Genomic DNA, 26,878 nt, shown 5'->3' with positions numbered 1-26,878 from the left:
TGTTTTTGATTAGTGTTATAGTTTATTCAGTTCAGCCTGGATAATTAATCTAAGCTTTATCTATAGAAAAAGTATGTAAAAGAATTTATCTGATAAACTGTCCAGATTCTGTTTGAGTTTGGTAATATATATAAAAAATAAAAGTATGAATTAGTTCTCTCATTGGACAGTATTATGATAATGCTACATTATATCTTGACTACAAGTTATCTTGAGTTCAATATTGTTCTTACACCACATCTTGAATTTGTTCTATAATATAAGTAGTTGTTTTTTCTTTATTTCTAACATCTGCCAATGCATCTGAAGTTTGTTATGAAAATAACTGAATATCTAATTAATTCTGACTGCATCTGATGTCTTTTATAATGATTTCCTCAGATAAAACTGTTGTCTTATTAAAGCTAGCCACAATTTGCACTTGTTAAGTAATTTATTATAATAGTAAGATGCTTTTAGAAGTTTCACATTGTTGAAATTATCTGATTTCTCTATTAATTGTGTGTGTAAGAAAAACTCTAAAGAGAAATTATTATTTATTATTCTTTATTTGTATTCTATCTGCTTCTGCAGTCTGTGTATCTTGTTTTATTTATATATATTTGCCAGATTTCTTTGCAGATATGCCTTCTTTTCTTTAAAAATTGTCTCTCTTCAGATTTTGTCTAATATATTGAGAGATATATCTCTGTTGCTCATATCATCTGCTGGTGTCTTGTTAGTAGTGGCATCACTGCTACCAGTATCTTCTTTAATGTTCATCTTCTCTACATTAATATCTATCTCTGTTGAGTCTGCAATGTGGAATGTTGTTGTGATTTATCTTATGGATCTTGATAGCATTGTACTAACTTAGGTAATCATATGTTGAAGTGTTCAGAATGTTAGGAAAACCAGTTATAGATTATATAGATTTTCCCAGAATTAGGGGTACAAAAGAGCTAAGTATATATAATGTCTGCAACTGATGGGAGAGAGTTGTGTGTAGAATATAAAGATTCTCTAACTAGGAGACTGAATGCTGGAGTTCCCATGATCTCTGTAAATTGTGTGATTCTTATATATTCAGAGTTGGGGTCATATGAATACCTCTGAACACCTGATGTTATCTGATGCTTGATTGGTCTAGGTCTATGTTTGTAACACAAGTATTCATATTTTTCTTATCTTGTAGTATAGAGATTAACCAAATTATTATTTCAGTGATATCTGTAATTATTTTATCTGTTATATTAAATTTTTTTTTGATTCAGAGGGTTATTTTTTTGAACTGGCAGTCTGCAATACTACTCTGTAGAAGGCTAACTTATCATGTAATATCTGCTGACTATAAATATGCATCTATATTAGTGCTAGCATTCTTCATATATTCTGCTAAACTCATATTTCTGGAGATTGAATTGAGGTTTGAAGCTGAAGAGCTCTTCAGATCAATGTTCATTATTTCATTAAGAGTTTTTTCTCTTTTTAATAACTTCAAAGGCTTCAAAGATTTCTAAAAAAGGGCTCAGAATCTCTCAAAGAGTCTACAAGGCTACTAACTATAAGCAGAAGCTATAGGAACCACAGAACATGAACTTGATAGATGTGTGTGCTCTTACTCCCCTCTCATCCAAAGGATTGTGGGATGAGAAGCAAGATGAAAAACTCTGCATCAGATCAAAGAAGATCCGAGCCGCTAAGCTGGAGACTAACTACATAGAGACTAGTGTCTCGACAAAACACAATACTTCGTATGCGGCGTAAACCGAGTTCTTTTGAGAAACCGACTACGACTCAAAAGCGCGAACGTATAACAAGCCCGAGATGCGGCTACTTCTTATCATGTTCTAGAGCATCTAAGTTCAGACTGTCATTTATATACCCCCTCAGCCTTTTCCTCGACTCGCCGGTGAGGACACCAACTTCTTTGACCTTCTGGTTGAATTCAACGGTGTGAATTTTTCCAACATGCACGACAGAAGATGGAAGCAGTTTTTCGGTCATGGAGGCCGGCTCAACGGCCAATGGCTGTTTCGCAAGATCGTAATATTTTATATTCATCTTCTCCGGGTCGGTATCTTTCATATGAATCACCGCATGCGCACCGATTTCGATTCCCGGCTTCTGCAATCCTCTGCGCCTGTAGGTGGTGATCGCTCTTCATCCAACCAGTTAGGTTTGTCTCTAAATTCAAAGAGTTCGGGGGTGTCCTTACACGCATAAGCAGAAACCTTTCCCTTGTTTCACTACAATCATACGGCGAGCAGAGCAGTGGGCTCTTTCGCCGTGTTTCGACACGATTGTTGAATGCGAAGACGCCGTATCACTAGTGGAACTAGCGGTTTCATGCCAAAAAACCTTGAAGACCTAATTGTAAAGTTAACGCCCCCGTCTGGAATAATCATCGGGGATATCTGAGCCGGGAGTAATACTCTACCGTGTAGGAAAAAACTATCTGGCTTGTCTGGGACACGGAAATCTTGTCGCTTGTCAGATTCAGTTCCAACATATCTCAAAGGGATACCGACCCGGATCTAACAAGTCTTGATCCTCGTGTGAATGTCCTTGGCGGATACTTTTATTCCGTGCCGGTGGCATGTTGGCATGTATTGCACCACCACCATTGTGCTGGGAAGGGAAGTTTGAGGTCGGTTGATCTGCGTGTAGGTCCAACCGAACAATCCCATGCCTGCAATATCTTAATTTGCCGTTCATTGGAAGCACAACTTACCAGGGAAGCGGTTCAGACTTGAGGATAAACCCCGTCCCTGTATTTCGATGTATGAGGACTTGGAAAAACATGGCACTTACCGGGGTTGCCCTACTGGGGCTATGGCGGCAGCATTGGGACCATCGTACGCCGGGTTAGAGTATCGAGGTCTTGTATGCAAGGGCAAACCTGGCGCCAGTCCGTCTTCATGAGTTCTGCACTGTCTTAGCATTTGGTGGCATGGTCATGGTCTTTGTTGCCCTACCTTTGATACTGATTTTCATTTTGAGGTCGCAACCGGTGCTGCTCAGGATAACTTTGGCGCCCTACGAGAGGTTTTCGGGAACTTTTAGCAAACCTTTTCCGGAGGGATTTCATATCTTCTTACCTTGATCTCGCCAACGTTCAGCGTTCTGAGCTGACTGGTTTCGAGGCATCGCGGAATTCAGGCAGTGAGCCAATCTTGAGTGAGAAAACAGGTTGAACACTTTAGTGAATCACAAGTCCTGGATAATTCCTAATGAAAGCATTTTTCTACTTCCTGTTGGGAACCTGCCGCGACGCTTCATCTTTTTATACGTCCCGGAGGGCCTGGTCTGCGGCTCCTTAACGTGGGCTCCATCCCATGTTTGGTTCTCTAGTGGCTTCTCACACGTTGGTCCACGTTTTAATGCCATACTGCGGTTGGCAATATCAGGAGCCAGTTTTCCAATCATGGGCGCAGGGGTCGCAGTACGAATCCGGGAACTCCATGGATTCTCAGCGAATTCATCATCTCTCTTGCGAGATGGGCGTTACTTGACTCTGAGACTTATCTACCTGTCCAATACAGACAGTGTTCTGCAAGGCTGATCTGCGAGCTGCGTCGGGCCTCACCGTTCATTCACAACTTGCGATGCAACAAGGCAGAAGATATCCAACCGTGAACGCTTCCATCCATCCCTTGAAAATTTCACTGTTGGTCGGTTGGCTCACAATTGGAGCTGGGGAGGAGAACACCTCGGAGGTCATAAGAATACCTAATTCGTGCTTCACAGTACTAATAAGCTTCGAGTTTGTGTGCCTTATCCAAGTCAGTTTCAAGCACACCGGTTCATCACCAGACCCCATGCAGGGCAGGCTTTCATGTGCCGCAGACGGACACTCCATCTGATATTATGTTACAAACACCTTACAGTACTAGCGTGTACATGTATCGGTAGTGTAACTCTGGTAATTTATGCATTGGCAGAAGAGCTGTTTTTACAGGTGACCACGTTGTGCTTTCAATACCTTCCAAAATATGGCACTGACAACCTCTATCTACCTTTTTGTGTGCCACATTATTGACATGATTTCATCCTTATACTGTTGACGATGGCTCAGGCTAGGGCATTGTCTATAGCTGATGATAGCGTATGTACAAATGAAGGCTCTGATGAGTTTGTATGTCTATGTTAACTTATCTGAAGCATACGGGCTCTCTGATTAGCGAATTCCATCCAGCCAACGTCAATTTGTACCGGCGGTCTCTCTCCATACCCAGTTTCCGAAGTGTTGAGATTGACTATAACGTGGAGTTCTTGTTTGCCTCTGAAAAGACAGAATCGATCCAACTACCGCAGACTTTTCCAGAGATTCCATCCCCAGAAATCGAGCCTATACCTCTTTTTGAGCATGTTCCAAGGTCACCCACTCCCAAGACAGATGGGGGGCTACATACCCATTTGCAAAGGTTCATTGCAAAACAAGACAATGTCGCCGCAACTCGTATGCTAGCCCGTGAGCGCCGCAGGGAACTGAGATGTAAACGCAATGGCGTTATTGATCTGGAAGCAGGATTTATGAATAAAATGAACCAGCTACTTATTGATCATAGAGACAACCCTGCAAGACTAGATCCAGCACTTCTTACACTTTTTGAACAGTATCAAGATGCCCGAAATGAATACTCTTCTTTTGAGGATGACTATAATCAATTGGAAGACCAGTTGGACAGGGAAGAATTTGAGCTTGAAGAAGTTATCAAGGCTCTAAGGAAAGCAGGAGACAGAGAAGGGGACAAAGGTTTATTCAGTGGTTCTGAGAAATCAGCCAAGAATAATGCTCCAAACTTTGCAGAGATATACCACCCACTAGTCATCCAGTACTATTCCCGGATAGGCGATATGAACTTACTGAAAGAGGAGCTTTGGAACCTACGTGCTGAATATGATATGGCACAGGAAGATCAAGCCACAAAACACAAATATGGAATGGCTGTGCAGGACTCTAACCTTCTGGAATTGCTACAAAATTTTGCAAAATATGAAGAGGAGATACTTGATGATCTTACTGCTGTAGACAATGATGTCCAGCAATTGAAGGCACAGTGTGATGCACTTGGCCTGCTTGACAACCCTCAAGAATCAACCTTGTTGGATCCACTTGAAGTGATGGAAGATATTCCCAATCTTCAATGGACCAGAAGAAGGCCTTCTTTCTTTGAGGAGAACCCGGGCCTACAAACATCTGCAGAGGCAAAAATCAGCATGACAGAGTTCATTGATAAATGGCTCCTCCATCAGCTCTTTGAATCACCGCTTGACCGGCTCAGATCATCCCCAGAACCAATAGAATTTCCGGTGTACGAGCCTCATCACGCAAACGATAGTTATAGTTGGGCAAAATTGTCAGTGAATATTGGAACCCCAGACTCCTACCTTTTTAAATCTGCGGCTCCAATTGATAACGATATAATCCTTGATATGCTCTCTCCCAATGGACCCAATTCCGATCCTTGTACGCCAAAAGATGAACCGGTACTACCCACTGCGATGCGAATATGCGATTTCGACTGCCCCACGGGTTCCTTAGTGGACAAATCGTTGAACAATAACAGTCCTAGTGCCATGCTGGCTGTTGAAGAGGAAGCCAATGCTATCAATATTACTTCTGGCAACCCAGACAACAGCTCAATATCTTCGTTTTGATACTTTTGACCTTGACACGAAAACTGGTTTCTACATTTCAAACTCGGTGCTTAAGGGTGTATTTTACTGGGAATTATACCGGGGAGGAAGGAAAGATCGGTGTTTTCAAACCAATAGACCAAGGAGAATAGATTTCCCTACTCGGATGATTTTACAGAGAATTTTGCTGGCATTCCTGCCAATCGCTGTGCTCCCCACAAGGCAACTTTAGGCTGGAACACGTTTGGCCTTTGCACGCATTTCCTTATGTGGAGTTCAGGCACGACACATTGAGTGTCGACTTGCTGGAGACCTTGCATGCCGTCGCAAATTAATTTCGTTTATCAAGCCCGACAGAGAGTGTGTGTATGTGGGTGGATGCGCCTTGGAATTTGAGTAACGCTGGGTACGAGCAGGTATACCGACACGTTTCAGTTTCACCCGAATATCGATTACTATTTGGGTGGGAGGGGTTCCCCTACTATCCAATCCCAGAAATCAAACGCAGTTATTTATCCCCTGCTTCCGAGAAATCCTACTGGGCCAGCTCCCTAACCAATCTTCGGATGCGATGGCGAGATGCTGTTTCCTTGTGATTGCGACGGCCCTCCACACCATCACCTCCAAAATACGACATACCCTGCCATCAAAAGGGTCCTGTTAGGCATACAGATCCCTGAGCGACTGTGGGGGTCGAGGTAGGCCAACAATAACTACTTGATGGGGCGTTTATTTCCACCCAAACGGATGACGTGGTGCATGAAATCTGTAAAAAGAATCAATTTGGATCGCATCCCCGGGGTACTCCGTATTGACCGCCAGTCTTGAACGTCTACGCAGGATGGGTGGTCTTAAAGCCTTTCATGCTGCGGTGGTTCTCTTTTGCCAAGTTCAGGGAGTTTGGGCCTCCTTTGTTTGTTGTGCGTATTCCGTGTTGATTAATATTACTTTTACAAGCCACCGTCGCGATCACACCACCATCACTGGAAGAGACCGCCAAGTTCCTTTTTTTCCCCTATTCAGTAGCGTCGCAAGCACCAGTTTCAAGCGAGATTCGATGCTAAGAGATGAACTATGGGGGGAGCCAAATATATCCAAGTATGCATATATGTATGCTCTGCACTGTCCTGTGCCATCGATTCGTCGATACGCCGTGCATGTCAGCGTAATAACGGTACCGTTTTAAGACAACCGTTACCAGGACGAGACCCTCCATCTTATGCAAGTCATTCGCCCACGGACCACCCCGCGGGAATCAAGTTTGCTGTGCAACGCAAAGCCACCAATCAGCCGCGTAGCTGTAGATGCAAGATGCAGTCCTGATAGACGCCCTCCATCTGGCGACCTCCCTTTGCCCTCTTTTCCATCGACATGAGGAAACTACGGAGTACTCCGTACAGAGCACAGGGACCCCAAGACCAAGCTGCGGCCGGGTGGGGGTAAACTTGACCACTTTCGGAACGCTCCACAGGCTAGCCGTCAAGGTTTGCGCGGTGAGTTGGGGCTGCCGCCTTGGCACAGCCACGTGACATAAGGTCGGAGCCATACCGGAAAAATGAGCTTTTCGGGCAACCATCGGAAAACATTTATCTGACGCGACCCATTGAGCCACAGATTGCAAGCTTGAAACTGTAGATCCACCATATATTTACAATGCACATATAAAGGGTCCAAAACATATAGAATTTGGAATGTATGATGCACTAATTAAGGATTTTGAATCCAATTCAGAAGCTTTTTAATTACTAGAAATTAACTACTAAGTGTTTACAGAACCACCTGCATAATCTGAATTATAATGAATTTTTTTTTTTTTTAAATTTCAGGAGTCTTCTCACTGGTTGGAGTCTCTGGTTCAGGGACAGAGCATAAAGTGAGTGCAGAAGAATCATCAGAATAAGTTTATTTGAGCTACTTGATTATACTTTTGAGCAAATCAGCTCTACTATCTCCAGTTGGAGACAGGCCTGATGCAGATAAATTTAGCTGTAACTGAATAAAGAAAGAAGATGTGATTAGAGTGAGAAAGAGAGAGAGAGAAGCAGATACAGCAGAGAGCAAAACAGCAATAAATTAGTTTATCTTAACTACTGATTTATAAATGGTTTCTTCTGTCTTTTACTTTTTCTGTTATTAAATATTAAAGTCAGTTTAATTCATTCTGACATTACATCAAGTATACTAACTACAGAAGATAAATAATTAAACTTTAAGTTCTGGCAGATATCAGTCAAGATTTTTTTGATACTCTATATATATAACTGCATTAGCATGAGTTGAATGTATGATCTTCAATCAGTTCAATCTATCTTGACAGAGCAGAATATATACTCTGCAAGCTTTTTTTATTCAGCTTGAATAGATACAAGCTTTTTTAATGCTGTTAAAGTAGCAGCACCAATTTCAGTATTAAAAGAGAGAAAAGAAGAGAGTTGTCAGTTTGAATTAACAGAGATATTATTTTAGTAAGTATTTCACTGAGATCAGTGATCTGTTCTGCCATACTGATTTTCAGTTCTTCTCAGAGTATTGTGTTCTTAAGTCTGAGAAAATTATTATAATCAGACAGCAATGCTGCTACTTTTTTCTGCATCTCTAAAGAGATAGAAGTATAGGCTTTTTTATCTTCTGCATAATTAATGCAGGCCTTGGCAGTTTCTTGCTTGTATGAACAAGACTTGTTAATGTGTGCTGTATATACAAATATTAAATAGTAACCACAGAGTGTATTATCTATAGTAAGCTCTTCTTTAACAGCTGAGGACTTTCACTCTGACTTCTTTTTTATAAATATTAGAGAGTGCTTATCCTGAGCTGCTGCTAATTTATGTGTTTGCAGAGTCATTTTTTAATATTTCTGTATATATTATTCTTCAGTTTGCTGCAGTTTCTTATTTCATTTGAAATCCACCACTTACCTCAATATTGAAACAGAGAGAGAGAGATAACAAGAAATATAATAAGCTCAAGAGACAAAAAAAAAGAAAAGAAGAGAAGAAGAGAGAGATTTTGTGTGAAAAGAGATTATTATATCTAGTATGTCTGCTTGATTATTTTGGATTTCCTAATTAGGATGTGTCTATTTATACATTACTAAGTGCTAACTTATTTTGCTTAGAGCTCCTATAGCTGATTATAGTAAATGATAAAGAGATATATATTGAATATAGCAAAATTCAGCTCTTGCAAGCATTGATATAACAGAGCATTGCATTGAAGTCTAGATATCAAACCCTGAAATCTATTTTGAAGCACAAACTAACAGCTAATTTTGACTTGAGAAGACATCTTTTTATATATTCAACTAGAATTTATATCTCTTTTGGGACTTGCAACCAGTTGTGGCTGGTGCAGATCTCTTTAAACAGACAGACTGATTTATTGCAGTCTCAAAATAATTCTCTGTAATATTCTGCAAAGAATTCTAATTCTTCTTGTCTAAATTATCATTCTCTGGCTCCTGCAGACTTGCACTGTCTGAGCTGGATATGAATTGGGTTCCCTGAGTGACATACTAGATATCAACTGGACTGCATCCAGAATTCCTGGTAAAGTCTCAACATGAACAGTCTTTGACTTTCTTGATTAGATCTTCTGTTGAGTGAAGTTGTCTGAATTAATATCTCTCAGTTCTGGTTTCTGTATCAAGCAGTCCCAGAGCTTGAGTACAGAATCCCAGATGTAGATTAATAAGATGAATGTGTCCTGTTTTGAACTGTTGTCATCAAGATACAGCTTTATGTATGCTGCTAAATTTGCATACATCTCTATTGCTATAACTGTTAGAGCAGAAATCATGATAATTAAGATTTATCATTAACTTATATTCAAAATATTATTTCTCTTGTGAAGCTGACTTCTCAAAATTGACACACAGCTTGATCTAGTAAAAGACTTTACAGAATTGGTTCTACTTGAACAATTGAGCAAAATAGCTGATCAGCTTTTGTTGATTAGTTATTTTATAAAGTCTGAAATTAGAATTCTCAGTCAAGCTGAGTTCAATACATTCCCTGACATGATTCTGTAAATAAGATCAGTTTATACTATAACTAGAAGTTTAGAAATATTGTTCTGATCTTTAAGCTACTCAAGATCTTACATTTTCAATCTTTACAGAGATCTGATATGTGTCTGGAAACTTCATAAAAATATAAGTTATTTCTGGCTTTTCAGTTCTCAAGACTCAGTATCTTCTGGACAGTATCTGGAATTGGGTCAGTATTTAATATTAATATATAGACTCATTGCATCTGATTTTGTATCTTGTGCTCCATCACTTGAATCTGCTTTTCAATTTCTGTATAATTAGAGAATGCTTTAGTTCAGATACTTGTATTTAAACTAAATGATATCTCTTGAGTCTTTAGTGTGCTGTGTAATTAAGATCATGAGAATATGTGAGCTGTCTTTTTTGATGCTGGCATGCTCTGTGTCTCTGATATTTTAGCTATCAGATTGCTGTGGTTCAGAGTGAAGTAAGAATAAATGAGAGTGAATACTTGAATTTTGAAGAGATTTGCTATCTATTATATAGTTAACTTGAAGTGCATTCAACTGTCCAAGTTGCTATTTAAATCTGTATTCATATTTCTCTACATTCTAAAATTCAACACCACTAAGTGATTGATTTCTTTGAAATAGACTGATCACTCAGGAGAATGCAGATTATTGCTGATCTTGTATTTCTTAGAGCCAATTACAGATCTAGATAATTGAGATATTATAGTTAGTCTGCAGCATAGTTAGCACATTTTGCAGCTGCTCTAACATTCAACTTTACTATAATATGTTTGATTCTCCAATTGAACAGCAATTTTCTTTCTAATTCCTACATACTTTATTTCAAAGAAATTCTGCAGCAACTCTCACTGTTTCTGCAATTTGAAACTCAACTACTGTGAAAACTGATGTATAAATCTTGAGCAAACATGTAATGTCTGAGGTATGTAAGATACATACAGAACTATATATTTTGGAGAAGATGACTTTATTTACTATTCTCAGTCTTGCAGTTTTGAAGGCACAGACAGCATGTCTATTTATTATAGAAATTGCAAGATTGCAATTGTGTTTTATCTTCAGTAGAATCTGATATTCAGCTGAACAATCAAACTGAGAAGTCAGAGTTAAATATAAGATCTTGAATTCTCTGTCAGTCTGCATCATTCTAATTACTGTGTACAGAATGCAGCAAGTCTTTCAGATATCTCTGATACTCTATCTGATGCTCTATCTGACACTCATTCTGAACCAGAAGATATCAGAATGCAGGAGATTATACAAGAAGCAGTAGCAGCTCTACCCATGGAATCAGTTAATAACAATGAATCACAACAGTATAAAGAGCCTGAATCTGAACTCTGGTTATAGACTATGTTATATCCAGTATATCTGGTTGATAATAAAGATTCTGATTTTCATTCACAACTAGAGAATTCATTGGACAATCAGTCAGCTGAGATCTACATTCTGACTACAATAAATAACCTGTTGGAGATTCTAGTCCATGTGTGTGTGGAGTCTGATGAAATGCTGGACCACTTCATACTTGTTTTAGAATTATAGTGTGAAAAATCAGAAATATCTTGCTGACACTATAAGGCACTGCAGGAAGTCTTACAGATTCCCAAAGATATTAGTACACTAAGATCTCTATTATTGGGGCTGAGCATGCTGAAGAAGAAATGCAGAGCTCAATTTTCTATACTTTCCATCTAATAAACATCCATACTGGCTGTTTTATTGAAAATGCCAACTCTTTCATTTACTGAGAAGTAACTAATACAGACATCTCTTATATCTAATTTATTCTTTCAGGATTCTGTGGCTCTTTTATCATTACTGGCAAGATCTCCTGTATTTTGCAAGAAGATACATATTGATATGGCTGATCTAGTTGACAACCTGACTGAATTATGGTAATCATGAAGCTGGGGGAGCTTTATTAGATGTTTGTTGGGTGACTTTACATGATACTCTGATGAGACACCAGTCTTTTCTTCTGATTTTGTTTATTTCAGGTGCAATAATGCTGCATGTAGATGCACTTGAAGTAAACAAGAAATTCATATTGAAAGAATTTAATTTATGGGTTGGAACTGGAGACTGGTCTGCACAAAATCTGATGAAATTATTCTTATTGTCCAGTACACTATTACTGCCAACAGCTTTGATAAAAGAATTTATTTTTTGAGACCTCTACTTTGCCTGAATGAGCTGCTCTTACTGAAAGATTAGAAAACTCACATTATATATGAAGACAATATTCTAGTCTGACTGGATGTCTATCTTGACTACATCTTTAATGAATTGTGTAGCTATAAATCCTCAGAAACAAATAGGCTCTTTGTATGGTAAGTGATGAATACAATTTATGATATATCATCTGTACAAGAGCTCTGACTTAGCACTCTGCTTCAGGGTGAACTGGAAATTGTGGCATATGAGAGAGATATACTGATCAAGATGCTTTGCTCAGGCAACTCTATCAAGAGAACTATATTCATTCTCTTCCAGCTGTTTATTAATGAATTTGGTCTATATTGGAACATGTACTGAAATATAACTGACTTCTATATAATTTCTGCAGGACTTAATGATTCCAAAAGAAGATAATAAAATAATGTATATATAATTACTCTTAAGTCTCATACTACAAATTTTTCTGATGTTGTGAAGATGTTGGCTCCTGGTTTACAAGCAGTTGAAAAAGAATTTGATATTATGATAACTGATGAAGAAACTGTCAGAGTCATTGCTTCTTGTATTACTTATCTTGATAACATGCTGCAACAAAATAACAATACTGAAATTAAATACTCTACTGCAACAGTCTTCTGTTAAAGCTGTACTATCTCTGATGTGAAGAGGTTCAATATAAATTTTGACTTGATGAAATGTGGCTGATACCATTACCAGTTACTCAATTTGCAGACTGAAATTAAGATGAAGTGGACTGTTTGAGAGCAAGAAGCATTGTGGAAGACCTATAAATTGGTCAAGAAAAGTCTTCTGATTTTGAAGATCTGTCTAGTACTGAATCTGGTGATATTTTTTCTCTCTGATCTCTGTTATAGTGAATTTTCAGGCCTGTCCAAAATTGCACATATATTATTGATATTATATATATTAACATCTGAGAAGCAGAAGAAATACTGCCAAACTCTACAGAGATTTCTATTTTAGAGATACTAGACCTGACTGCAGTTCTCAATTATCCATCTGAAGTTCTATCAAATTCAGAAACATGCTTGAGCTTTAATTGTAATTCTAATTATACTTTACTTTGCTCTAAAGTCTGACTAAATTCAGACTGTTGTTCAGCAAACTCTCTATAACTTCTTTAATGAACAGTCAATTAATTCTGATATTCTATATTTGTTGCTTGCTAAAATCTTTAGTGCTATTGCAAGAAGTAATTTACTATTAACTTCTCAGACATCTATTGGGTACAATGAACTTAAAAGTGTGGTTGCCAATGCTCAAACTATGCTTCAGAAAGTAATAGATGCTACTATCATAACTATCAAGACACTACAGTTGGCTAGCTGGGCAGTATGAATGCTGAGATTATAACAGAATTCATCAGTATTCAATCAATTGTTACATCTCTGACAGAGAATATTTCAATTAATACTGTCAGTATAGCTCTGAAAGCAGATAAGATATTACATGCTTTGAAACACTGACCAAACATGCATATTAGAGTGTACTATGCTAATCAGGCAAAGAAGTATACTGTGCCAAATAACTGCAATATACTGATTGAGAAGGATAGACACTGTAAATATAAAGTATTTGTGCAGTGAATCAACAAGTATGATGTTGAAAAGATTTTACTAATTTATAAGAGCTTTAAATGCACTATATTCTTGACTCTTGATGGGACTCTTATGGAATTGAAACTCTATATCACCAGTCAGATAAAGCAACTTCATTGTGAATATCTGATTCTCATGCAAGATCTTATGTGATTGGAACACAATAAGCAACAAGATGATAATAAGAATGCTGATGAAGCTGATGATTTATATGCTACCACCCTCTTCTATATCTTAATCAATGCCTACTGCTGACTACCAGCTAGCCATAAAGTCATGGAATTACTTGATTTACAAAATGTGTGGCTTTTCAAACTACTAGTTATGCATTTCTTTTTGCAAAAGCTCTGACTTTCATACAGCAGTAATTGGGAATATCAATATATACTTGATAAAAATTCAACTCTAATTCAATTATTTCAAAAGCTAATCTTTATATTCAATAAAGATGTGCATTGCACTATATTAAAACTTGATGATCTGGTTGAGTATACTTGTGCATCAGGCATCAAGATTAGACAAATAAGATGCATATTCACTCACAATCAGAGCAGCTGCTGGAGAGTTTTTTTTGTCATGTTCTCTGCTCATGAAATTCAGTATGAGAGAGTACTGGATTTGCTGATTTTACAGATGAATTAGAATAAGATTCATATAATCAGTCTATCTGCAATCTGCAAACCAAGCCTTTACACTATATCTGTTAGCAAAGATTTCAAAAGACTTAAACTAGATTCTGCTCTGCTAACTATCTTTCTCAACTGTACTTGAAGCATTTCCTTTTTATAGATGGATCAGGCAGTTTAATGTATATAGTATTGTGCATTAGTTAAAATCTAATTTCTCTCTTCAGTGTCTGCTCAGGTAACTATACTATAATGGTTTCTATACTATAATGGTTTCTATACTATAATGGTTTCTCTTCACATTTATAAACCCAAAAAGGTATCCTGAATGTTTCTAGATATATTCATTGATCAGGGGTTTCAACATTTCCTGATTTCTATGTTGAGGATCAGAAGCTACATTTCTGAATTCAGAACATATATATTTTTAAACTTCCAAACAACTGTGGATTTGGATAAATGTATATTCTGATGTAACTGTATTGGGACTAGTGGATCTACGGTTTACAAATCCTCCCCATTTCTGCTATGGAGTGAGCCGCTGGCATTATCAGCCGCGACCAAAGAAATGTTCCAAGACAAATCGAATACATCACATTTTTGTGTCCCAGGAAAGCGAAGACCTGCAAAGTATGTATGTCTTGCATGAAATTGACCCATGGTTCGAAATACTCCATACATATACAGTAGTCACCGATACGCCACTCGGGAGCCGCATCCGAACCAGTCGTTCTTCCTAACTCATCCATCGTCCACATGATGCCAGACCAAAAGAAGATATGTTCGATGCCAAATAAATCGCAAAGCAAGCCAAATTACCATATTTGCCAAATAGCCACCCCATCCGTGTAAGCTGACATTCGCCTCTCAAGACAATCGACTATCATAATCATCCCCTTCACTGTCACTCAAACTATCTCTCCGCCCTCCCCTGCCACTTCCTGCGCGTCTATATCCCTTGCTTAAACCCGGGATGGGACGATGGTACGTCTTAACACCCGCATCGCAGCCTTCGAGCTGATCGTACACGTATTCCGATGCACTGATCGATGACATGTCCAATGGTGTGGTGTACCCACCCGGTATCGCGGACCGATCGCGTTTACGGGGGCTAGTGTGTCGTGAATGCGCACCCGTGCTGGGTCGTGGGCCACGTGGACGCTGGGAATTTCTGGAGCGGCTCTGTCGACGGCTATCCCGGCGGTGCATCGAGTCACGAAGCTGGTGTTCTTCCGTTATGTGGCTAATGGTATCTTTCTCCCCAGCAGTGAACGAGAAGCCCGATACATTTCTATTTGGTGCCCTGTCGGTATCGGGTATATCGTAGCGGGTCTCTGCATCGTAACGTGTTGCAGTCTCCCCATGGGTCTCACCCATTTCGCTCTGAGTCCATTCACTCCTTTGCCCAAGCGTGCCGGTATACTCTGAGCTATGATACGTGCCTTCCGGCTCGCGATTCATCCCTCCTACTCTCGCTGGCTTTTCATGGCGATACGCACGCATGTCTTCGTCATGACTTCCTTCCCATTGCTCGTCTTTGTGTCTTCTTAGTAATTTCTGTTTTGCAGTCTCTTTCAGCCTCTTTCCTCGGCTCAGTTTCTCGCCCGTTGCTACAGTTTCCGTATCCACCGTCGTCGTATGGTCGTCATAATCACGATAGCCTCTCCCCACAATACTACCACCACCTAGATCCGTGCTCTTCGAAGCATTTGTGAGCGTGCGGCCGTTCGAATCTTTCCGACGTAATACGGTAGACTTATATTCCTCCCAATCCCCCTCGCGCCACACGAACCCACCATTCTTCGCCCAGAAAAAGAACCATATAGCCGCTAGAACGAAAGCGGCCCCGATGATCGCAAACAGCGCAAGAAGACCCTGCATGTTAATGTTGCCAGGATCCACTGCGCCCTCCCCAGGATGGAACTTGGTATTATCTTCGGCCCGGGCTGTGAGAACACGGGAAACCTCCATCGGGGAGGAGGAGGCGGCGGCAGCAACCAGTCCGTGTGCCATATCAAGGTCAGAAGGAGGTAGAGCGCGTCTTTCGGTGATTGGGCGTTTAGCTTCATGCAGCGTTTCGAGGAGAAATCCTCGCAAATTTACTTGGGGTCGCTCATCGCGAGAATTCGGAGGGATTGGTGCCATAGCTAACGGATTTCCAGTCTAAATGACTGGAGTTGGGAAAAGAAAACAGATTCAGTTTAGCAGTTAGAGGTGGTAACATATAAAGATTGCTCCCATCTACCTCCCTTAAATATTAACACCGATTGCGTCGTTAACAGCTCGTCGTTGCGCTCATCAAAACGAATGGAACGGTGATTCGCCCGTCGATGATATGGAAGACGACATCCGTCAAAATATCAAGATTCGCTAGAAATATAAGACTGGGAGTATCAGGAGGGAGATCAAAAAAAGAAAAATTGGTCGTTGGCAGCCCGCGAACCGTCGACCCCCAAAGCGCCGACTGTCCTGTGCTGGATATTAAATCGCGAGGCTGGGAGGAGTTGCCGCTTTTGTTTACTCTGATTCGTTGTCACGGGCAACGTGTATTATGTCATCGCACTACCACGTGATTGTTGACCAAACCGTCAGTGCTTGGCAAGGCTTAAAAGGGCCGCTAAGCCCTATCAGGTGGAGATCGACCCCACAGTCTGCTCGATGCATCAGATCGCACCCAAAGAGCGATGTCGAAGATCGAGCAGTCGAAACAGAGAAAAACCCCACCGGAAAAATTTATGCAGGCCAATATAAAATCTCAAAAAGGTACCAAACCAGTTCTTCGGAAGACGAAATCCCCCATCGGTGTTGAAACGATAGTGAAACCACCGACTCTTGACACGCTAGTATTCCCCAAGGAATTCGGACATATTTGTAGAATGCCAAAATGTTTTCAAAGCTCAAAACTGTACTGTTGATCCAAAAAAAGACGGAGAAAAAGAAGCTGAACTACGTAGAGAGGCAATAAAACCAGTAAGTAAGAAGGGTATCAGCTCGAGAATCTCATTCAAAGACGCGTTCGCAGAAGTAGAATAAAGCTAGGCAGCAAGTAAAGCTATCAATGTATCGATCGCGAAGGCACAAGTTCAGCAAACAAAACGGAAGTGACAAAACTTCAAATGGAAAAGAGGCATAACTAGTAGTCATATCGCATTGGGCATAACAGAGGGGATGTGTAGGTATGGGCAAATTCGAACAAAATGTAAATACATTCAAACCAAGAACAAAAAGATCCAAAAGAAAAAGTCCAAAAAAAATGCAACATGCAGCATCAACAATGTGAATCCATCACGTCATAAACAATCGTACAGATCATAGCATTCCACATCAAATCAACATCAAAAGCAGATACATGTGTTAGAGTGCTAGCAATGGGGTAATGCAAATGAAGTATGCCAAAACAGAAATAATACGCAGATGGAAACACACACCAGATTGGGCTCGATACATGCATGGATATGAAAGATAAAAAAAAAGAAAAGAAAAGAAAATGGAGGGTGATATTGCTGGAAAAATGAAGAAAAGGGGGAAACGCGATGGATACCAAAATTTTTCAACTTTTAATGTCGGATTAAAAACACACATAGCCTCCCATACGGTTTTTTGCCTTTTTGTATAACCATTCCCGAGTTTATTGGTCGAAGGTTGTCCCTGAATGCTTGACTCCGTTTTTTTATTTATTTATTTTGTTGTTTGATGTTTTCAGAGCGATTTCCTCTGTGGCAAGCTTTGCCACGCTGAGTGATGCTATTTTCATTCGCTCCCAAAAGAAAAGGGGGGGATAGGTTGTTAAAAAAATGCTCCGAAAGGACTATGTTGAACCTTCTGATAACCCATGTTGAATCGAAGTTGGGCTCAAGGGTAGTGGGGTTTACTCAAGCAGGCCACGACCACTGTAACCTGATCGGCTCGAGTGTCGACTCTCTCGTTCAGATCTCATATCGTCTCGAATGCGTCGAACATCTTCAATCTCTCTTCTGCTGCCGGCCAAGCTGGTGGTATCAGATCGTGACATTATATATCGCCGTGGCCCTCTTCTCCCTTCAATGTTCACCTCCAGGCCTCCTTCGTCACCTGATCGAAGATTAATCCGCTTGTCCATAGTATCACCAGAAAGATCAATTTTGACGCCACGAAAAATCATGGTAATGCTATCATCATCAGCTCGAGAGCCAACGCCGCTCCCTACTCCGCTGCCAACCCCACTTCCGGTCTTAGTGTGAGTGTCACTTTCATGGCTGCTTTCGGACGAAGTCTCGTCACTTTCACTGTCACTTTCGACCCTCTGGTGGCTAGCTCTTACTTTGCGAAGAGCCTCCGCCGTCAACGGTGCCGTCCTTCCCGCTCGTGCCTGGTAGTCTTCGGCATCACGCTGTTTTTTTTCCATTTCGCGTGCCTGTTCATTTGCATAGATCGACGAGCGACGGCGACGCGAATTTTCCACAACGATTCTTCTTGGGCCGTTATCGTAATACGATGACGCTCGAGGAGGCCTCTCCCTTGCCGGAGCGGGGATGCTGGGTCGACGTTCAGATTCGACGACCGGATCACGCGACTGTTTACGTCCCATTCGAGGTGGGAGTGCAGCACGCATGTCCGACATATCATACGGTTCAGTCCGATGGATGGTTGGAGTGGAGGAAGTAGTGCTTGCTTTTCGAGTTGGAGGGCGTTTGTTAACTGGAATGACTTGAGTTGGCTGTTTGTATTTCACCGGAGGATTTGGGGGCGGTGCCATGCGGTAATAGTCTTCGTCTGGGTCATAGGAGCGAGATTGCCGGCGAGCACGGCGTTCCGGAGGTGGTCTTGGTTCGTATTCTTCCGGTTCAAATTGGGTTGAAGGAGAATTATGATATTCCACAACAGGCCGTTTATAAACCGACGGCCTTCTGCCCGATGGCTTCTCAGTAGGAGGTCTCGATGCTGATTTGTTGCGTGGGCGCTCCCTGGGACGTTCGTAGGATGACCGTGGGGCGACCTCATAGGATGGGGTGGGAGACTGGTGAACCGTGACCTCACCGCCCATATATGGAGAGGAAGGGTAGAAACTGTTTGAATATGCGGACGCCGAAAGAGGGGGTCCATGGCCGTAGGCAGACGGATGGCCCATGGACATATACATCATGTTCATATCCGGCACCGTTCCAGAGTGGAAGCTAACCGGTCTGTTCTGGGTGTGATAAGAGTTCGAACGATGAGGGCGAGGTTGCGGTATGATAGGAGTACCAGGATGCATTTCTTGGTTGATAGAAGGTGGATATCGTGAAGTCTGAGGCGACGGGGGAACCTCGTACCCATGAGGGGGGTGAGGTTGAAAATAGTTGGCTGACTCCATGGTTCGTAGGTCGACGTTCCCAGCTAGAGCTGCTTGGTGAAGTCCCCACTGATCACAGTCCCAGCACGTACCTGGATGATGTCTGGCACCGCCTGAGTCCCGTTTGCCAGGCTTCGACGGCCCCTTTTGCAGAGAAGGGGGTCTGCTTGAGCTTCGAGGGGAAGCGACAGGCATGGTTTTGATGGGTGGGAGCGGTGGCGGGGGCGGTTTGTTGTTTTCTTTCCCTTCCTTCTTCTCTCTGGTTTTGTTTCCAGAACGATCTTTTTCTTTCCCCTCGACTCGATCTCGGAAGCGAGCGATATCACGAGTCGGAGCTGAAGTAGCCAATGGGGGGAAAGTAGGGCTCACAGTGCCACTAGCGAAGGAGTCACCGCTGTCCACAGTTATGGCGGTTCTGCTCGAGTAGCCAGAATCGCTGGCACCGTCGACGCTAGGGCCGGAGGGAGCGAGCTCAGGGCGGGATCGCTTCACTGATACGTTGGCAACCTTGCGGGTCCCCGGTAAGACAACGTTGGCGTCCTCGTCAAACTCTTCGCAAAAGGCAGCGTATGTTTGATATGAGGGTCTGGGCGACATGACGGGGAGGTCGTGCCTCTTGGGTGGGTCCAGGCAAGGGTGTTTTGGTAAGTTCGGGATTATCCGCTGGTTGTGACTTTTTGGCCCAAGATGGGGCAAAAGGGGCGGAACCGTCGAATAACACTTGAGGGAGTGAGCCAGTCACCACACTTCAAATGTTGACACGTCAAACGGCCGTTTTTCAATTTTGATGCTCGAAAGTTATTTAAAGAATGCACGCTCGGATGTTGTTGTCGATTCTAGGCCGAAAATAATAATTTTGGCGATGGGTTTTCTTTTTTGTATTTTTATTTTTATTTTTTTTTTTTTTTTTAAAAAAAAAAAAATTTTCGGTCCTTTCGCTCTCCCCAATCCACGACCGAGTTTCCAGTTGCCTGTTCCTCCTTCTTGCGCCAGAGAGTTTGTATTGTCTTCGGTTTCCAATATGCAAAACCCAAGCTGTTATCCGATTTCGCAGGGACCTTCACCTGTATACGCTCGCTCGAAATTTCAATTCTGATATAGAATCCACAGAAGGGGTCAATTGCTCCATCGAATTGTCAAAGGCTTGATCGGGTGAGGTAGGATGTTGCCGGCACCGAGAAAGCAGCAAGCAACGAGGTGGAACGGTGAGTGATTTACACCGAGAGAGTAAGTCCGGAGCGTCGATTTAGACGGAGAGGGAGGTAGGGAGAAGGTTGCGCGAAGAAATACGAGAAAGGAGTTGTTCGAATTTGAGGGTCAGACAAATTGCAAAACGTGCAATTCCTGCGCTCAGATCACAGGGGCTAATAAACTTCCTGCAAAGAAGTAAAGGTATTGGCGCAGTGCTCTCGACTCGTTAGGGATGACAAATATGGATGTGACGAACTGGGAATGTCGGCTGAGGATCCAATAGTTAAAATAAAATTTCGGATATGATCGTGGATCCTGGGGGATAGAGGGAGAAGAGTTGGCACCAAGAGGCGGGCGTATGCAGACGGGATCGGACGGCGGACCAGGTAAGAATGCTACCGAGATGATTCGCGATCTTGGTCGGTGAAGGAAACGCTCTGTGGTGGTCCTTTGCGGGAGGACACCGATGCCGCAACAAGTGGTCGTTAAGCCGAACTTTTGTGCGACGAACAGCGACGGAGGAGGGTGGAACGGGGAATAAACGACTGGGATCAGGCGACGTAGAGCCTTCGAAGGGATGGAAATGATAAGGATGGGCGATGGGGAGCCGGAGGGAAGAGACGGTGCCGGGCAGACCGGTCGAAATGAAACTGAGACGGTTTGGGCTGGCGGAACAATAAATTATTTTTCGTGGGTAACTACGGAGATGAAGAGAGAGGCGCTTCGGAGGAAATTATTAAGGCGCTGTTCTTGGTGGGGGGAGAAATTCTTTTTTGTTAGACACCGAGGGTTGCTTCGCTGAATGAAGGAGGTAAAGAAAAAAAGTTACTCGCACAGGAGCAGAGAATAAAGAGAAGAGAATAAAATAAAAAAAAGAGAGGGAGAGAGGGAGAGGGAGAGAGAAGCGAGCGGGCAACAGAAGAAAAGGAATATTGGGCGACGCGGGCTCACATGATGCATTTCATAGTGGGCGAGTCGTGCTGATGGGCGACGCTTGCGCTCCCTATAACTTAGAGACCGTTGGCTGCAGGCTAGGCCGCCATGATTTCCCGGTCAAAAGTCGTGGATAGTTACCAGAAACAAGTCCCTTATTCAACGGGAACAGACAAGGAGATCAGGTGAGGAAGAGGAAGAAGGAGAAGATGGGATGAAAGGTACTTTTCCCGGCTGACAATCAGGCTTAACAATCGCCGGAAAACTCTGATGGGACAGAAAATGAAAAAAGTATAGAAAAGCGCTGCTTCAAACAGGTCAGTTACAGGGGCATTTCGGTCCTTAATTACGAAATTATCGTCCGCTATTTAACTAACTCGCGATAAGACCGCTGGCTTTTGTCTTCTATCACCAAGGGTTGTGGCGCAGGGACAACCTAGAGTGACAGCTCGACACCTGCTCAGACGAAATCTACGTAAGTTAGGGAGTAACTCCATGGCCTTTTGTTATTTTTAAATTCGAAGAGGATTTCAATTCGACAAAGAACGAGGCAGCGTTGGTCTTGATTGTTACCTGTTGAAAAAGGGGGCCTATTTGCTGCTGCGCGATTCTAAAAGCCACGGGATACAATCGGATTGCAACCAGGAGCCGGGAACGTAACCATTTGGCAAACACAGTTCAGGAACCGCAGGTATTAATTAATTTCAGGTGACTCACCCCTCGAGGAGAAAGATCAGCCAAAGAGATTCCAAGGAATCGCGAAAAGCTCGGCGGGAAAAAGGCACTCTTCACCCACTTCATCCTGGCCGAGGGGATCGGGGGGAAGGGGAAAAAAAAAATGGTTTCGCTATTTTTGCTGCCCAATGGGCCTGGAAGGTGACCTTTCCTGCCCAATAACATGACTTTGGATTGCGGCTGCGTGCGTCATGCCAGGGCTAAGGCTGGTCAAGTGAAAGAGTGAAAAGAAAATTAATTCAGAGACCAAAAGAAAATCCATTGACAGGCGGATTAGCAGCAGCCCGTCAGCTGTCGCTTGTCTCGATGTCCAGTACAATGGATGTCTATGAAACTGCCGCTGATGACCCTGCTGTCCAACACAACCCAGATCTCTCCCGCTGCGATTCAAGCGGAACTCAAGGGTGGAAGTGTGTCCTCTGTATCACCACCCCGATCCATAAGATCGATTTATCAGCAGATCTCTTCGTATTCGATCATCCATCCTCCCTTCTTTGTTTCCTTTCGCATTCTCCCAAGGTCAAATTACACCAGGACCTTTCGTTTCAATAAGTCACACTCGTCCTGACTTGGACAGTAGCAATGATGGGCCTGATCCGACGCAGCGTCAAGGATGTCACAGACCATCCATCCACTGGATGTCCATCTGTGGTTGCCAGAGAAAAAAAATTTTCTTATTCCTTCGAAGCCACCATGGAGGGGCTGTTGGACTGGAATTGCTCCGGAAATGGGTTGCTCTCTTCCCCGGCCATGGTCATCACTCATCCAAGGCCCGCTCCAGCTCGACTGCCAGCAAGCAAGTACAGGCAGACTGGCGTACGGATTACACAAGAAGAAAATCCATACTCCGTGCTCCCATCAGCCAGGCAACAGTCCAATCCCGCCAATTCAACCACCCTCGTTGGCTCAGAATACCCAATGCTCAAGATTTCGTCATACTCGACTGGACAAGCAAAAAAGACACTATCATCATCATCGCTCCCGCGAAATATTTAGTTACCCCTCCCAGCCGCGCCAGACTACCCAGCAGATTGCCCCTCCATGAACCCCCAATTTCCGCCCCTAAATGCCGCTTGTTACCCTGTGGGCCAGATTAGGTGCCAATTCCGCTCCCAGATCCGGACACCAATCATGCCAAATCTGCCCCTCTCGAAAAGCCCCCGGGGACCCGTCATGTGTATTATGATTTCATACATGCTGCGGATCGGCCCCTCATTTGGGCTGTCAAAAGTATTAGCCACTATCGATGGCTACCAAAAAAAAAATAAAATAAAATAAAATAAAATAAAAAAATAAAAAATAAAAAAACTAAAAGAAAAGAAGCTAATTTATTACATACATACTCCGTACAGAGAGATGGGAGAAGCAAATAATAATAATGAAAAGAAGTAGTCCTGCCTTTCCTCCCCTTTGTAACTCTTTTACTGAGCCAACCTCGGATGAGCTTCTTGCCTTGTGCGCTGTTGAAGCTCGCAATTGGAATGTGATAATGGGCCGGAAACTTGGGGAAACATAATACATCAACCTACCCCATTTGAGGGTCGTTGGCTGAGACCCCCACTAGGAAATCCTTTCAGAAAAAAAGAAAAAGAAAATTCACCCTGTAGTTTGACAGGGTTCTGGTAGGTTGATATATGTAAGTCTTCGATAGAGCTTAACCCTGCCCGCCAGCAGAGTAACCTGTCAAGAGGCAAATTCTCTCTCACCCCACTTCACCCAAGAAGTGCTTGATATACCGTACATGCTTACTTACTGGGGACTGCCTCAGGCTAGACTGTTAACTAATGTACCATGGTGGGGTGGTTTAGGGCATAAATCAGAGACAACAGGTACTTGTGATAGTACAATACTCTCTTTGCACCAGAGCCTCACCCTTCATGTAGCAAAGAGAATGCTTATGATGTAAACAAAAAGATAGGGCTTTGAAACATTGTTGTTTGTCATTTACTCTACTTTTACTCTTAAACAAAAAGAATTTAGAGGCCCATTAAATCCAGATCCCGACTTGAGCTGATGCAACGCAAAGATTTCGCATGGAGAGAGGTATAAGGAAAGATACAAAATAATGAGGGGGAAATGAACGGAATTACATTCTAGAGCAACAGTTAGCCAAGCTCATTCTTGCTTTAAGAAACTAAGGCAGGCAGGGAATAACATACCGTTCGACAGGATTTAATCCCAACAGTCTCATTCCATTATTTAGCACCTGTCTCGCGCAGTGATACAACGCCATTCTCGCCTTCTTCAGCTCCGGCTCGCTACCAACGACCTTCAACGTGTCATATCCGGAACTCAATGTATGCGTCATGCGGAAGAGGTATGTAATAATGGTAGTGGGTTCGAGCGTCTTCATAGAATTAAGGACGACGTCAGGCCACTGAGACAATAATCTGACAAGGTCGACGGCATGTGATTCGGTTAGAAGAGACAAGTCTGCAGAGCCGAGGACTGACGGATCGATCTCGGCTTTTCGGTTCACTGAGCATAGACGGGCATGAGCGTATTGAAGGTATGGGCCCGTATCACCTTCAAAGGAGGTCATATCCTCAAGGTTGAACTCATAGCCGTTGATACTGATACACAACGTGTTAGCGTTTGAGTTTACATTAAGCTAAGGGGGTAAAAAAAGGTATACATACCGCTTTCCACTCATGTCCTGCACCATCACGGACGTAATGCCAAGAGTGTCGGCCGTCTCATCCGGGTTCTGCACCTGCTCGTACTTGACAGCATTTTTCTTCATCACCTCATGCATCTTGTCACCGACATCCTTGAGAATATCGTTCAAGAACTTAACCGTTCCTTTTCGGGTGCTCATGCCACGAACCATACCAAAGTTGATATGCTGGCATCTTTCGGCAAGATCCTTCCGGCCCATCAGCTCCACGGTCTTAAACAATTGCGCTAGATGAAGGTCTTGTTGAGCAGCAACAACGTAAAGCATCTTGTCGAAGTGGAACGTCTCATCACGCTCGAAGATAGCTGCAATATCTCTAGTCAAGTATAGAGGAGTGCCGTCTTTTCTGACAACAATGGCCTTTCCTAGCTTCTTGGCTCCATGTTTGGTAAAGTCAACAATAATGGCTCCCTCTGAGTCTTCTGACACACCCTCTTCTTGCATGGTTTGGTAAACCTTAGACAGGCTCTCCTGTTTCACTTGAGATTCACCAGAGTAGACATCAAAGTCGATATTGAGGCGAGCATAAGTTTGCTTGTATTTCTCAATACTCAGGTCACGGAACCGTCTCCACAGAGCAAGGGCATCCTCATCACCGTCTTCCATACTCTTGAAGTACCGACGAGCCTTTTCGTCCCAACTGGCATCAACAAGAGTCTCGAGCTCCTTCTCCAACGCCGCAACGTCTTCACCTTTTTCCTTCTTTAGTTTAATTTGCTCTTTTAGCTCCTTAATGGGCCCTTCTTGTTCACCGACGTCCTTGTTGATCTTGACATAGACTTCGAACAGGTGGTTGATGGGATCCTTGAGAAGTTCCTCCTCATTTCCATACATTTTATAACCATTAGCCAGCAGGCCGTACTGCTTGCCCCAATCTCCTAGATAATTCATCTTGATGACGTCCCACCCCATGATTCTGTATAAATTCGCCAGGAAACCACCAATGATCGTACTTCGCAGGTGTCCCGCATGGAATGGTTTTGCGATGTTTGGAGAGGAGAACTCCACAACGATTCGTTTCTTCCCCTTGCTGGGATCCCGCGGATCGCGTAGGCCGATATTCGCATTTGTTCCATAGGTCGCTTTATTCTCAAGAATAGAAGGGATGACAGTATGTATCAAAGGTTGAGCGCGGAAGTGGAACTGCAAGTGTGTTCCGGCAGCCTTGGGAGATTCGACGAGGTCCGACTGAGGGAACTTCGCGGCAATTTCCTCAGCTAAATCTGTTGGTTTCCTGCCTTTTATCTGGAGAGCGGGAACCTATACCAGAGGATAATCCAATCCAAATCAGCAAACACTGAAAGAAAAACCTTTCTCCCCGAAAAAATAAAAAGCATGTCTAGGTGCTAGAACTCCATACCGCCAGAAGTAAATCGCCTTTATCTAAAGTATTCGTCCATTGAAGTCGAGTATAAACAAACTCCGGCTCCTTTCCCACGATCGGCCCAATCAACTCAGCAATATGCGCTCGGTATTTATCAACCGGGTTTAAGGTGGGGTAACAATTGGGATATTTCGAGACTTCGCTGGTGGTATCATGGACAGAAAGCTCTGCTACTGCAGGAATAACACCGTCTGCCGCCATTGTGGAGGGCGCCTGCAGTCTTGGAGACGGGCGAGACGATAATTCTCGAGTTGATGAGTAGTTCAAGTGATCTGATGCAAATGGCGGGGTGCGGCGGAGAAATTGGGAGGGATAAAAAGTTACGCGACAGGCGTGAGTAAGCTTTCGGAAGTAGAACGCAGCGCCGAGAGAGTACGCGCTTTGAACAAGCGGCTGGCGCATTCAGATTTTATATTGGACATTCAATTTATTGATATCTATAAAGCCCAAACTCTGATTCACTTTTTCATCCCTTGGTTCAGCAGTCAACTTTTCAAGGCGGTCAAATTTAGTGACTCTCGGGGGCAGAATTGGCAGAATATCACGTGATCAATCCTTTTGTCTTTCTGGCCCTTT

At 42.7% G+C, this 26,878-nt stretch overlaps 7 protein-coding genes across 7 annotated transcripts; 2 read left to right on the top strand and 5 right to left on the bottom strand.

The window, feature by feature from the left end:
• Positions 1–1,812: 1,812 nt before the first annotated feature.
• Positions 1,813–3,129, bottom strand: CIMG_05288 (uncharacterized protein; the record flags this gene model as incomplete). The annotated part of the gene is made up of 3 exons (XM_001245846.2): positions 1,813–2,140; positions 2,794–2,881; positions 3,081–3,129. The coding sequence occupies 3 exons, from the start codon at positions 3,127–3,129 to the stop codon at positions 1,813–1,815; spliced, it is 465 nt and encodes a 154-aa protein (XP_001245847.2).
• A 919-nt stretch (positions 3,130–4,048) lies between these two features.
• CIMG_05286 (uncharacterized protein) lies at positions 4,049–6,731 on the top strand (the record flags this gene model as incomplete). The annotated part of the gene is made up of 2 exons (XM_001245844.2): positions 4,049–4,087; positions 4,144–6,731. The coding sequence occupies 2 exons, from the start codon at positions 4,049–4,051 to the stop codon at positions 5,641–5,643; spliced, it is 1,539 nt and encodes a 512-aa protein (XP_001245845.2). The 3' UTR covers positions 5,644–6,731.
• A 7,911-nt stretch (positions 6,732–14,642) lies between these two features.
• CIMG_05284 (uncharacterized protein) lies at positions 14,643–16,520 on the bottom strand. The gene has a single exon (XM_001245842.2). It carries the CDS (start codon positions 16,214–16,216, stop codon positions 14,939–14,941), a length of 1,278 nt encoding a protein of 425 aa, XP_001245843.2. The 5' UTR covers positions 16,217–16,520; the 3' UTR covers positions 14,643–14,938.
• Positions 16,521–17,049: 529 nt separating this feature from the next.
• CIMG_05283 (uncharacterized protein) lies at positions 17,050–19,979 on the bottom strand (the record flags this gene model as incomplete). The annotated part of the gene is made up of 1 exon (XM_001245841.2): positions 17,050–19,979. The coding sequence occupies one exon, from the start codon at positions 19,977–19,979 to the stop codon at positions 17,940–17,942; it is 2,040 nt and encodes a 679-aa protein (XP_001245842.1). The 3' UTR covers positions 17,050–17,939.
• A 446-nt stretch (positions 19,980–20,425) lies between these two features.
• CIMG_05282 (uncharacterized protein) lies at positions 20,426–22,307 on the bottom strand (the record flags this gene model as incomplete). Its single annotated transcript, XM_001245840.2, has 4 exons — positions 20,426–20,758; positions 20,830–21,238; positions 22,080–22,116; positions 22,224–22,307. 4 exons carry the CDS (start codon positions 22,305–22,307, stop codon positions 20,629–20,631), a joined length of 660 nt encoding a protein of 219 aa, XP_001245841.1. The 3' UTR covers positions 20,426–20,628.
• A 256-nt stretch (positions 22,308–22,563) lies between these two features.
• Positions 22,564–23,237, top strand: CIMG_05281 (uncharacterized protein; the record flags this gene model as incomplete). Its single annotated transcript, XM_001245839.1, has 2 exons — positions 22,564–22,651; positions 22,822–23,237. The coding sequence occupies 2 exons, from the start codon at positions 22,564–22,566 to the stop codon at positions 23,235–23,237; spliced, it is 504 nt and encodes a 167-aa protein (XP_001245840.1).
• Positions 23,238–24,160: 923 nt separating this feature from the next.
• CIMG_05280 (arginyl-tRNA synthetase) lies at positions 24,161–26,722 on the bottom strand. The gene is made up of 4 exons (XM_001245838.2): positions 26,279–26,722; positions 24,881–26,178; positions 24,401–24,814; positions 24,161–24,334 (listed from the first exon to the last, which is right to left on the bottom strand). Exons 1-4 carry the CDS (start codon positions 26,702–26,704, stop codon positions 24,328–24,330), a joined length of 2,145 nt encoding a protein of 714 aa, XP_001245839.2. The 5' UTR covers positions 26,705–26,722; the 3' UTR covers positions 24,161–24,327.
• Between the last annotated feature and the right edge of the window lie 156 nt (positions 26,723–26,878).

This window comes from Coccidioides immitis (assembly GCF_000149335.2).
Source record: "Coccidioides immitis RS genomic scaffold supercont3.4, whole genome shotgun sequence".
Taxonomy (NCBI): Eukaryota; Fungi; Ascomycota; class Eurotiomycetes; order Onygenales; family Onygenaceae; genus Coccidioides; species Coccidioides immitis.
This window is presented reverse-complemented; position numbering and strand designations above follow the sequence as displayed.